Consider the following 13,320-nt stretch of genomic DNA (forward strand, 5'->3'; position numbering starts at 1 on the left):
GTACTGTCACGGTTTATGGGCTCACTGACTCATCCTAGCTCTCTCCGTGTGAGTGTGGGTGTGGGTGTGGTTTGTGTTGTTGCTGATCAGTGCCATCAGCTGGTTAGCGCCAGCTGTGGCTGATCAGCGATCCTATTTAATGTCTGTGTTTTCTGTCCTGTGTTGTCAGATCGTCCTATGTCGTTACCATGTTCAGTTCGTGTCGCTCTGCTTCTGACCAGTTCCTGGAGTTTCCTTCTCACCTCTGCCGTGGGCTTCGCTGCATGGATCCTCGATCATCGGCTGCCCGTTGGGTCCCTGCGCTACCCGGAGTTATCTCCGTCTCTCACCTGTCTGACTCTCGTCATCTTTCTGGTTGGGAATTCCCAATAAACGTTGTTTGCACATTCGCTACTGAATCCTCATTCTTTCCCCCTGACACACACTATGTGCAGTGTGAGGACCAAACCAAATCTCCAAGTTCTCTTATGAGAACCAGGCTGAAAAACTTATATGCACCCCTGTATATATATATATATCTATATACATACACACACACACACACACCTACATAGTTATTTTTTATAAAAATAAAGAAGCAAATTACAAACCATAAGACAAATACAGTAGATACAAATGAAATAAACTTATTTTTCTAATACAGTAGGTTTAACATGTATACATTTATTTAATCTTTTGTTGTTTGATTAACATTAATGAGACAGACAGGTAGCCTATTTAATTAGGCTGCTGTCCCTTTAAGACCGAATATCTGGTTTTCACCCACCTGTTTACGTTCACTTAAGTCTTAAGCCATAATCGACTGTATTTACATAAGTAAATATTATGTATTTACATACTCCACACGATGGACATTTTGACAGCTGTGTGTGTATTTGACAACTAAGGCGCAAAGAGAACTGATCGCTGAACTGGGATCGCGCGGTCACCCATGTATAAACCTGCCCGATCTGCTTACTGATGAGGACTTAGAAACAATTGAAATATATGTATGTGCACTTCTACCACTGGGAAAGAAAGAAAAAAAGGTCCTTGCAAAGAACATAGGATATTAAATTAGTGTTGAAGCAGTGGAACAGATCTCTATCTTATAGTTTTCACTGCCATCCTTTCAGCGTAGAACAGAGTTTTTTTATCCCAAACAGATGGAGAGGAGATTTTTTTACTAAGGCAAGGAGCGTGTAGTTCCCATGTAACATCAGTGCTGACTACCATGCCAGAGTTCCAGTGTAGAGTTTGCATTGGATGATGCCAGATAAGATGGAAGTGATTAAGCCTGTTGGCATTACCCTACGCCAACATATTGGCATCCCTTCCAGCACTGTAAGTTCTTTACCCATTCAAACCAGCATGCATTTTGAGCATCCATGCAGTTATATTCTCATGGTAGATGTAAAGGTAATGGAAACAACTTAACAAGCAGCCTTCTGGTTGTAAAAATGAATCACATTAGTTTGGTGTTCTTCTCTTTGCTGCTGGACAGTGATGATTGGCCCTCCATGTGGATTATTTTAAGAATTGCCATCCTTCGTGGATGCATCCCTCCCCCTTTTATTTCCTGAAGGACTTGGAAAACATTTGCAGATTAAAACAGTTCCTTCCACTTTCCATTGAATAATTGTACTTGGGGAACTTGGGGAGGCATCCAAAAAGTCCACTGCAGCTTATTAAGGGTGGCTTTTGAATACAAATACATGGAAAACATGAAGATAAGACTTTTGAACATTCAGGGCTTGATTAAAGTTGATCTTGGTATGTCCTCAAAGTAAGATTTGAACATTTAAGCAGTGTGATACAAACATTATGGTCCAAGATTTCTAGGCATGGCTCAAAGAGAAGATGGTAAAAAGTAAAAAAAAAAAAAACAGGCATGGTTCAAAGAGAAGATGGTAAAAAGTAAAAAAAAAACAAACAATCATATATATTTCATTTTACAATAATGTCTCATCAGTTACTTCACTAGCTAACAAACTAACAATGAACAATATGTAATAGCCTTTATTCATCTTTAATAATGTTAAAAAATTAGATTAAAAAAAAACATTTTAGTTAATGTTAACTAAGTATTATTCATTGTCAGTTCATTTTAAATAATGTTAACCAACCTTACCATGAAGTGTTACTTTATATTTTAAAAATTGTAATATTGCTACGTAATCCAGACACACCAGCTCTGCACACTAATCTTCAGTGTTTAGATAAGAAGGGACAAAGTGTGCAGGACTCTAGTGCTGCTTTGCTTGGTGGGGTTATCCTCTGTGCCAAAATAGGCTATGTCTAAATTTTTCAGGGAAAGCAGGGATGCTTCACCTCTGGAATGGAAAAGCCCTCTCTTGCATACTGTACACCTGATTTCATTCCACTTCTGTAAAACCTGCTGGGATACTAGCTTCAAAGAGATCACCACTGAGGTTAAGCAGCAAGCTCTTAAGAAGTGTTGACAAGTGGAAAATTAAGAGTGTTTTTGTTATTACCTGCTGTTCAGTCTCGCTGTTTATTGCTGTGGTATGTGGTATGTTTGTCTGACATTCATTTATCTGGCATAATTTTCAATAATTTAACAGTCCAGACTCAATTATTCTGCAAAACATTATAAAGACCAGTTGAAAAGTGTCACCCAAGGCTGTTTCTATGGAGTTACTAGATGAAGAGAGAGCAATCTGAATGGAGTCAGTATAATTCTCAATATAAATATATACATGATTCAGAAATGTGAAACCTCATGCACATTTACAAAATTAAGTGAATATTTCCACAAAATATAGCACATTATGATAAAGAGACACAAATAAGTGCTCTTGAAGTCATAGTGTTGAGCTAGGCCTGTTATGTTTAGTTGAATTAAAACAACAACAACACACCAGGGTCCGAAATCAACTTTTCCATTAAAGGCCAGTATTTGCCCCCAGGGAATTTATTTTCAAGGCCATTTGGCATATGCACAATTTTTATAATTGCTTTTTTGTAATTATAACAAATCGTCTTTATGTTGAATACTGAAATGTAACCATTTACTTCAATCAATCAGAATACTATAGACTGCTAGCAATAAAAAAAAATTTCAGCATCAACAAAGGTCATCTTTACACTGTAAAGGTGGAACAGTGCAGCAATTTACAGATGAATGCATAACAACTGCATAATATTTTATAATTGAAATAGCCTAAATAATGTATAAATTATATATATAAATTTTACATTTAAAAAAAGGAATTTATTAAAAAAGGAATTAAAAAGGAAATTATTGCAGGGTGGGGCTGCAGTGAGCATGCACACTGAACCAAACAGCAGATTTCTTCATCACTGGTGACCAATGGCCATTGCATTTATACACATAACAGAAATGTGTGTGCTTGGTTACAATGCTCGACGCTGCAACAATACACATAAAATGAAATCCTCAATGTAGGGTGAGCAGATTTAAAGGTCTCACTTTAATTGTGGCAGCCATAATCATTTTAGTGTTTTGTTGTTGTTGTTTTACCCCCTTTTCTAGAACTTGGGTGGCATTTTGCTCATTTTGGTGCCATTTTTCCAGTCCTGCCATGCACAGAGAAAGTAGCTCCGGCTGTGGATAGGACTGAGTTGAAAGTTTGTTGTCACAACAAACAGAATTTTTAGGCCCTTGGGATCCATATACAGTACCTGTCGCATTATTTCAAACACTACAAACAGCGGGACATTCTAAAACACTTGATGTGAAAAACGATTAACAAAGAAAAACAATTGCTCTTCTACAAGAGTGTGTCGTCATGCGAAAACTATGAATACTAGTGGCATGGCTGCTGAAATATTTTTTGTAGACCAATACGGATTTTAGATATAAAAGGCTAAAATAAATAAATATGTATGAATACCCTGTTATACCTAATCAGTCATAAAAGGTAAGAATATTAAGATCACTTTTTGACGAATTTTAACTTGTAAAAATCTTTGTGTCCTATCATCAGGTGAGGTACAGGACTCTTTGGACATTGGTCTGACTGAGGTTCCTCCCATAAGGAAGCCCACCAAAGACAGTCCATGGAAGGAGAGTGCTGTCCTTCAACACCGTCAGCAGCTGAAGACCAAGATGAAGTACAATAAAGTTGAGGACCCTAAAGCACCACATGCCAAACAGGTAGGTGATGCAAATCATAAGTACAATCTATAAAATTGTTTTGATCTTCTCTCTGATGTGTTTTGAGTATCTTTGTGTGGAATTTCTCAGTTGGAAGTGCAGAGATACAGTAAGTTTATATTTGCCTAAAGTGTACATTTTTTACTCATTGCATTCTAATATTATAAGCTGTATGTAAATTCTGAATCTGCCATAGTTGTTCCAAACCTGGACAAAACATGTTGTTCCAATTGACTTATGATTAATAATTGTCTCTGGAGCTTATTTATCTTGGCTAAGGGCCTTGACCACAATACAATAATCAAATCTGTTCAGTTTGTAGATTTCAAATGCACATTAACGTGCAAAGCATTTTTTTCAGGCTCAGTACACACATCATTCATTTTCAGGTCCTATCTCCTTAAACACCCACAAATGACAAAAATGCATTAGTAAGATTGTAATGCTGTGTGTGCATTACAAATTTAGTGAATGAGAATAGCTCATTTTACATGTCACATGTCATTAAATCATAGGGGAAGAAAAGCCATTTGAGAAATGAATGTTAAATATGACAGCGTTATGGACATACCAATCTCACCACCATTTAAAAATACAAATCCATTTATTTATATATTTTAGAGCCAGTGTCAGCAGGAGCTTGACCAGGTCCTGGAAAGGATTGCAAAAATACCCTTCAGAGATAACAGGGGCCCCCTGGAGGACCTTTATTCCCTGCACATACCCAACTGTGACAAGAGGGGGCAGTACAACCTGAAACAGGTATTTAATTCCCTATTCAGCAGCAAGAAGTTCAAAGCAACAGACATTTTTGTAGATTTGCCATATGTGGGTAGACATTAAATACTTTTTGGATCGTTTACATGTTTCGCAGGGTGACTTCCTATAATCCATCTAAACCTATTTTAATAAGAAATGTGGTAGTTCTTTAATATTAAATAAAACTGTGCAGGCAGGCAGGCAGCTTTTAACACCTGATGTAATTGAGACTACATGGAATATTTGTACCCCCTTTAAAATGAATTTATCATAATGGATCATTTACCATAACCTTGCAAAGCCAGAGATTAGAAACAGAAAGAAAGAAAGAAAGAAAGAAAGAAAGAAAGAAAGAAAGAAAGAAAGAAAGTTGATGTGATAGTTCATCCTTCTCATTTCTCCCCATCTCCATCTCCTTCTCCTCACATCTCATCTCTTATTTTCTTAATCTCTCTCTCTCTCTCTTGATCCTTTATTTATTGCTTTAGTATGAGAGATCTTAAAGCTTCTGACCTACCTTAACTGATGTTGCACCAAAGTTGATGCGTTTTATGTGGAGAACTTATCCTGCTTATCCAAATAAATCATTGAAATTTATGCATTTACCAGAAACATTTATACCAGAAACATTTATACAAAGTGATTTACAGTGCATTCAATGCATCCATCTTATCAGCTCATGCATTCTATGGGAATCAAGCCCATGATCTTGGCACCACTAATGCCATGTTTTACTTTTAACTTCACAGGAATACAAACAAATAAATGCCTTAAAGGAATATTCTATACAAGTTCAAGTTCAATACAAGTTATAATCAATTTGTGGCCCAATATTTATTGCATAAAAATAAGGGAAAAGATAAAAAAGGGGTTATTTTATTCCACTTATCATGGAAATGAATTGTGCCGATTCTTTTTAAAGAATTTACAAGTAGAAATGTTGAAAAGCTTATGATTTGAGCTTTGGTGACATTAAATTATCCTGTCAAAACCTTTATTAAAACTGTATTTCCTGAGCTGTAATTTGTTTTCTATTTTTAACAGTCATTTTAAGGTTTTAGGGTTAATGCATTCTGTTTCAAATTTGATATTAATTCAAATCAAATTTCAAACTTGATATTATTTCACACAGAACAAGTAAGCAATTTTTCCACTCTAAAATCATGTTAATATGCATATTGTTTACTTTGATGTAAACAAAAAGGATGTTACACATCTTCATTATTTTCAGTATTCCCCATTCACTTCCATTGTAAGTGCTTTTTAAAAGAAAAGTATTTTTAAAAATGTGTTTGTGGTAACCAATATATGGCCACAAATGTGTCAATCAAATTTTAAATGCTAAATTTAGTTCTAAAAGCTCATTTGACTATTGTGTGTGTTTCAGTGTAAGATGTCAGTGAATGGACATCGTGGTGAGTGCTGGTGCGTGAATCCACACACAGGAAGACCCATCCCCACCTCTCCACTGATAAGGGGTGATCCCAACTGCATCCAGTACCTTGAGGACATGGATCCCTCTGTGGACCCTCTAAACTAACAATGTCCTAAACCTTCCTATCCCTTCCCATCTTGACCTTCAAGCCTACAAACCCACACCCTTGCCCCTAAAGGAGTCAGTGTTTTACACTCTCTAAACAAGCTACCAATATACCTTGTGTGTTTATACATTTTTGCGCTTATAGATTTGAGATGGTTTGAAACAGTATTGTTACAGTTAAAGTACTGGTATAACTGAACTGATAGTATTCATTCAATCCAAGTTAAGTCATGACATATGACCAGAGGACTGAGATTAGCATTAGCTCATACTACTAATTTTCTGTAGGAAAATAACTAGGATTGTAGGATTGTAAACTTACCTTTAACAGTTTCACATACTTTGTATGCATACGTTGTATTTCTCTCATGATGTTACTGGTGCTATCTGTTTCAATACACTTCTTTTATAGGTTGCCCCTTCTCATATTGTGCAGGAAATGCTATAGTAATGATTCTTATTGGATAGGACAGTGTTCCTTTTGACAAACAGTGAAGCACTACATTGTACAGTAAGTCGGTGAGCTAGTGCCTTACCTTAAAAAATTTACAGAAATAAATTATATTGGGCTACTTATAAAATCTTAAAATCTTTTGGCTTGAAAATCCCCTGATGTATGCTAACAAAAGTTGTTCACTTAATTTCTGTTAATGCATCAGGAGTATTCAAACCATTTAGTACTAGGACTACACAGTTTGTACTAATGCAGTTGATGTTCTTTTTCCAATTGCATATAACCACTGACATCTGTTGGTCACACAAAGGAAGAGCAAACATAATTATAATGTTGCATAAAAAGTCAATGAAGATGTGTTAAATAGATTTAATAGAGCCGTTCACTAACTATTTTAACTTAACATTGTGATTTACTTTGTGCAAATCTTACACACAGTTCAACCTTGCTGTTAGGTGTCATTGTCACTTTGTATTTTGGACCCAATATTTTACATGTACACAAATAAAGAAGTATTTCAAGGTATTATTTGCAGTTTTTTTTTTCAAGTGACAAAAGTCTTCAAATCATTCATGAAGGCAGAACAAACACATTAACTAGAATTTATAAAATATAAAATATAAAAAAATAAAAATAAATACAAACAAAAATGTAATTAGTGATGCACCAATTAAATATTTGAAATTACTCCTGTGAGTATGCTCTTCTCAAACTGTATCTGATGAAGCACAGTACACAGAAAAAAATAAAAAGTTTCTATTATAATATCTGAATATCTTTATATTCATATATTTATTAAATAAATGTTTTGTCTTTACAAAAGAGACAAAAATAAGAGTACATAAATTACATGGCAAATAAATATTGCACACAAGTATTTAGATGTGATACAAAGAATTTGATCATCCATATTACTTGATTTGGGCACATCTTAAATAAGCTATTAAATTAAGAAGAATAAGAAACTACACTAAACTTGTCAAACTGCTCTGCTTTGTATTTTTGTCTCATAATAGTGAGTCTAACTCTACCACATGGAGTGGTACCATTCAGAATCATTTCCATGTTACTCATGAGTAACAAGAGGAATATTGTCCTTTAAAAATCTCACAACTTTGAGGATTATGGCTAAAATAGAACCGAGTCAATCTGGTTTACAGGTGATGATGACAGTGGGCTTTCTACAATTCTGCAAACAGACAACAATTCTGAACTGTTGTCAGGCTCTGATCTGATACTTAAGTCACACATGCAATGCAAATAATCTCATAAGCATGAAGAGCATATTTTTGATACCATTAGGTGGAAAATGTGGTTGCACCAAATTCAAGTCTGTGGGCCAACACCTAATAGTTCCTTTGGTACTGTACTACTATGGCATTTCATAATGCAAATAATCTCAATTTGCCTACTTTTTAAGAACATTGAATTTGCTTTTTTGAATCTACACTCCTGCAAACTAAAGGTCAGCATTTTGAGTGTTTGTGTTTTCCCTCAGTGATCCCTTTGATGTAAATCAGTATTCAAATATTTGAGTAGAAAAAGGCACTGAGATTTCCATAAGAACCCAAGGACCCTGATCTGTTAAAGTTTGAAAAAATAGAAAAGTGGCTGGTTGTTTTGTCACCATTGTGCATTCAAATGTTGAGTCTTTCTTATTCAGTAGTGATTTATATAAACTGCACGTTAATATATGTGTCTAAGCTTATTGAGAGGTTGTGTTGTGCTTTGCTTTCTTTCATAGGGCTTTTGTTTGTTTGTTTTTACAGTGCATTAAAACAGTGGTTATTAGAATATAAATTTCCCTATATCATTCAGGCTGGCAAAACAATGCGCCAAGACAATAAACTGTGCTGAAACCTTTGGAAAGGGTGGTACAAAACAACTGATAAACAGAGTTTGTGAAGACTATACAAGTACTATTCAGTGAATAAGTGCTGTGCCATGGACAAAAGCAAAGTCATATGAAACAGTCATATTAATATATGGGGATAGTTCACCCAAAATGCAAATTCTGCCATAATTTATTCACCTTGTCATTCCAAAATTGTATGCAGGGTTTTTTTTCCCCCTGTGGAAGACAAAAGAATACACAAAAGATCCAGTGTTTTAAACCCAACTGACTTAAACTGTATGGACAAAACTGTTGGAAATCTTATTTTGTGTTCCACACAAGAAGGAGTGTCATATGGGTAAAAAAACAACAACATGAGAATGGGTAAATAATGACAGAATTTAACATTTTTGGTAAACTGTTCCTTTAAGCTCATAAAACCTTTTAAGATGTCCATGATAAGATATAGTGGAAACTATTCCATGACTCTAGTACATTTCCCAAATGATACTTGATACATCCCATCAACCTTAATGACACGTGAAGATCAAAGAGGACAATTGCAGGATTCAATAACTGTTGCTTGTATTGAGTATATCCTCTGCTTAGCTTTAAAAGAGGCTGTTTTTTTATATAATATGGATTTTCCACAAATAAAGGTCAGACTTCTTAAGATTAAGATTAGAAATGATTGGCAAATCACATAATATGGTAGATGAAAGTGGGTTTACATTGTCATTGTTACGCGACCAAATTTGAATTGTCTCATTCGTTGTTGTTGCTGTTGCTTTCAAGATCTTTGCATTGGATGTTGCCTCCATTAAAGTCAGTGCCCGGCATCTGAACTCCATGCTTGTTTACACACCAGCAGATGCCTCGTTTGCGCCCCCTGGAGGGTTTACACTATGACATAAAACCAAAAATGGACATCATAAAGTAAGCAATGTAACTTGACCCTGCCCTCAGCCAATAGCCATGTGTTTATAGGAAAGATAACTTTCCGACAACTAAGCTTGCCAGTAGCTGACATCTATAAACATGCTGAAGTGCAGAACTAACCTGTTTGCGCTTGAAGAAGCCTTTCTTATCACAGTTAGGCAGGTACAGCGAAAGAGCCATGATTCTTGAGTTGTCCTTCATCCTCTGGATAATTCCATCCAGCTTTCTTCGGCATGGACCCTGCAGTTAGCAGACATACCATTAACAGAACAGTCTGGAAAATGTGTTAGGCATTAATATAAACATTAAAATAACAGAAACAGCATGAAAACGTTAGTGTTTTTCACTAACATCAGATGAATGTTGATGAACAAACTTACAATGTCAGACTGATGTTTGTCCTTTCCGAAGAGCGGGTATTCAAAATTGCCCCTGATCCTGAGTTTAGCCTCCTGTCTCTTCTGATCCTTTCGCATGGCCTGAGCCTTCTTGCTGTTAATGTGGTCTCGTTGGAATAATGGAACTTTGGCCTGGGGAAGAATATCCTCTGTTACCTCTGTAATGTGGGTGTCTTCATGTGACTCACGATCTGAGAAGAGGACATTAGTCGGATGCAATGGTATAACTGAGATCCATGTAACAAATACACCAGGGTTGTTTGCACTGTCAAGACGCCTGTGTTTCAATCAGAAAACAATCAAGACCATCAAAGGCCACAATGGACTGGTTTGCTTCAAGTTGATTACAGTCACTTTGTCATTATCTATCCACAAGAAATACTTTTATCTTCCTGCACTGGTCTTACAGCATACACTGAGAATGTTGCTGCTCAGTTTATTGGAATACTGCTTGTAAAGAAGACTTAGCAAGACTAATGTTTTGCATCTGAGAGTGAGCCAATACTCTTGAGTAGAGACAACAGATCAACAGATTTCTGGTGCTTTTTAAGCTGTTGGCTTTCTCGAGACGTCATCTCATAATGAAAACTTTATTAGCGAAAATAACTCTGTCAAGCATATTTCTTTTAACGTGCCTTCCTCACAATATAACCATGAACTTATTATAGAAACTATAGAAAAGTTATCCAAATTGGAAAATGTAAAAAGCAGGTATTTCTGAATACACAGTCTGTAAAAACCTATCATGGAAGTTTGGAAGTTACATTTTCACTTGTCATAGAATCAAATGAAGCCTGACAAAAGCGGTCAACAGTTTGAACTCAACCACCGGCTCTATTCTTTTAATTGTAAGCAGAGATGCCAGATGCTATCTTCAATTTGCCTAGTCTATACCCTCATCCTCTCTCTCACACGTCACTGCATTTGCCCAGCTGTACAGTGAGTAATCAGATTCAAGGGCTTGACCCCTTCCTCGTCCCTTCTGTGTCTTCTGTGGAAAAGCTAAGCAGCCAGGGTCACAATGGATGAGCAAATCTCTCAAGCCATTTGCGATGACATCACTGACAAATCTGAGAAAGACAGCAAAGCTTGGAAATCATTGAATAAATCAACATTGTGCTTCCGCTTCTTTCCTAATCTGTTGTTTTATCATCTGCCAAGCATTAGTTAACCGGATGTTTTATTTGAGGGATATTACTTTTTATTTTAGTGGTGGGGCAAGTGCACTTCCAAGTCTCCTAATCTGGGGGTATTGTTCTGGGAATGCATGCTAATCTGAGATCTGTGCAGCCCTGGGAGAGGTGGTGTGCTCATTCTTTCTCCCTGGTTTGTCTTCTAAATGTCTTCTGTTACATACTGTTAACATGCCTTTTATTACTAAAATCTCATTGTTATAGTACAAAGGTGGCACTAAACGAGTGTATTTACACAAAATGTTTAATACAGAGCCTCGCAAATAACATGCAGGGGAAAAACGTTTTTTTTTTTAACTTTCTTAATCAACAATATAATTTTTTTAATTCCAGACTTGTAAATTTATAAATATACCACATGAAATAAAAATGTGAAAATGATTTTACTTTCATTTATTGAACCAAATCAACATCATCGCCCTTTTTGGTCAGAAGAACTATAGTACTTTTAAGTAGCATTGCATCTTTACACAGAATTTAGAGGCAGCATAGAGTCCCATCTGAGCATCTAAACTCATTTATGTAAACAATTTTTTTGTTTTAGCTTTTTTAAATTTTATTTATTATATTCAGAATGCTGCCTCATTCTTCTAGTTCGTTCTCTGTCAGAACCATTCTCAAGCCTCCCTCTGGTCTAAATTTTCAACGACTTGCAAGATGAAGATTCAGAGTGAAATTGCTGCAGCAGCTGTTTTCAGTAAATGTGATGAGATCGCATAATCACAGTTTTAAGAGTGCTGACAGCTGAGTTAATCGCTGATTTTTATGGAGCTGAAAAGAAAGGCAGGGGAGGCTAAAGCCTGTGAAAGAGTGTGATAAAGAGAATGACATAGAGATAGATCTGCGGGTGTGTGGGTGGGGGATTGCTGAAAAGGAATTTGATTTAAATACCAATTCTGTATTCAATAAATGTAAAAACTCATCCAGATAAAATACATCCTACAAGATTTTCTTCTATGGATGTCCTGACCTAGATAATACAGCATAGATAGACAGATAGACAGACGATAGATAGATAGATAGATAGATAGATAGATAGATAGATAGATAGATAGATAGATAGATAGAAAAATAGTTTCCCCTATATTCAATTATTTGAATTTGCATACAAATGACCTAGTGCATGTCAATAAGAATTACCTCTAGGCAGTGGTTTGTATAGTTTCTCGTTCATGCAAACTCCTTTGCCGTAAAGCAGAGCGTGCAGCGGCTTTTCCTCCCCGTTCCGAGGCAAGCAGCGCAGTCCCTGTCCACAAGTGCCCGTGTAGACTCCACACGCCTGCCCCTCGATCAGTGCGCAGGTCAAGCAGCATCCGCAGCCGGGCTCCTTCACCACCTGACACTCCATCCGCACCGGAGGACACATGGACATCGCCTTCTGATCGCACGGCTCACAGGGCACGTACGAGGCAGAAAAGCCGGGTAGTCCCCATACAAATGTCATCAGAGTATACAAATTTAGCAGCATTGTACTGTAGAGAACCTATACCACCAGCCTTGAATTAGTAGAACCGACGGTTTCTTTCGTTTGCGATGTCCGAGAACGAAGATGTAGCGTCCGGTTAAAGGAAGAAAGTGTAGGCTATCGGTGTTTACAAATATAAATGATCAATCCTCTCACCACTTGGTAGAATAATCCAATGCTGCATAACACCTGAGATCTATAAATTAAAAGGCAATGCCCTGAGATGAAATGGGATCAGCGGAATTCGGGGGAAGAGCACAGACCTGAAAAAAAAAAAAAAATACGTGTAAGCAACACCTTCACCCTAAAAGGAAATCAATATGTGCCGGTTCTATTAGAGGCTCTGCAGCTTAATCAAGTGTTCACCCTCGAAGCTCTGCTCATGTTAACCGCGGTGAAGGGAGGCGCACTGCACTTCATTTAAAGGTACTGGTGGTTCTTGGGCGGATCCCCGAGTGATGCTGTGCATAATTAAGCTTTCGGCGCAGGTTCAGATTAAGCGAAACGCTAGCAACAAAACTGTATGAGATAATTAGACTTATTTTAAATTAAAATAAAAAATAAATAAAATAAACATAAATTTAAAGCCTATAAAAGGTTTAAGATTTCTGGTCGATG

At 36.5% G+C, this 13,320-nt stretch overlaps 2 protein-coding genes across 2 annotated transcripts in view; one reads left to right on the forward strand and one right to left on the reverse strand.

Moving 5' to 3' along the window:
• The window catches only part of igfbp2a (insulin-like growth factor binding protein 2a), a 23,855-nt gene extending 16,397 nt beyond the window's left edge, over positions 1-7,458 (forward strand). Inside the window, exons 2-4 of the mRNA XM_016486596.1 lie at positions 3,951-4,120; positions 4,742-4,882; positions 6,267-7,458. Coding sequence (XP_016342082.1) covers positions 3,951-4,120; positions 4,742-4,882; positions 6,267-6,419 — 464 coding nt within the window. The 3' untranslated portion in view covers positions 6,420-7,458. The remainder of the gene's footprint in view (positions 1-3,950; positions 4,121-4,741; positions 4,883-6,266) is intronic.
• A 1,689-nt stretch (positions 7,459-9,147) lies between these two features.
• LOC107688904 (insulin-like growth factor-binding protein 5) lies at positions 9,148-13,204 on the reverse strand. The gene is made up of 4 exons (XM_016486734.1): positions 12,378-13,204; positions 10,027-10,235; positions 9,767-9,886; positions 9,148-9,610 (listed from the first exon to the last, which is right to left on the reverse strand). Exons 1-4 carry the CDS (start codon positions 12,703-12,705, stop codon positions 9,473-9,475), a joined length of 795 nt encoding a protein of 264 aa, XP_016342220.1. The 5' UTR covers positions 12,706-13,204; the 3' UTR covers positions 9,148-9,472.
• Positions 13,205-13,320: the final 116 nt, after the last annotated feature.

This window comes from Sinocyclocheilus anshuiensis, unplaced genomic scaffold, assembly GCF_001515605.1.
Source record: "Sinocyclocheilus anshuiensis isolate Anshui unplaced genomic scaffold, SAMN03320099.WGS_v1.1 scaffold101, whole genome shotgun sequence".
Lineage (NCBI taxonomy): Eukaryota > Metazoa > Chordata > Actinopteri > Cypriniformes > Cyprinidae > Sinocyclocheilus > Sinocyclocheilus anshuiensis.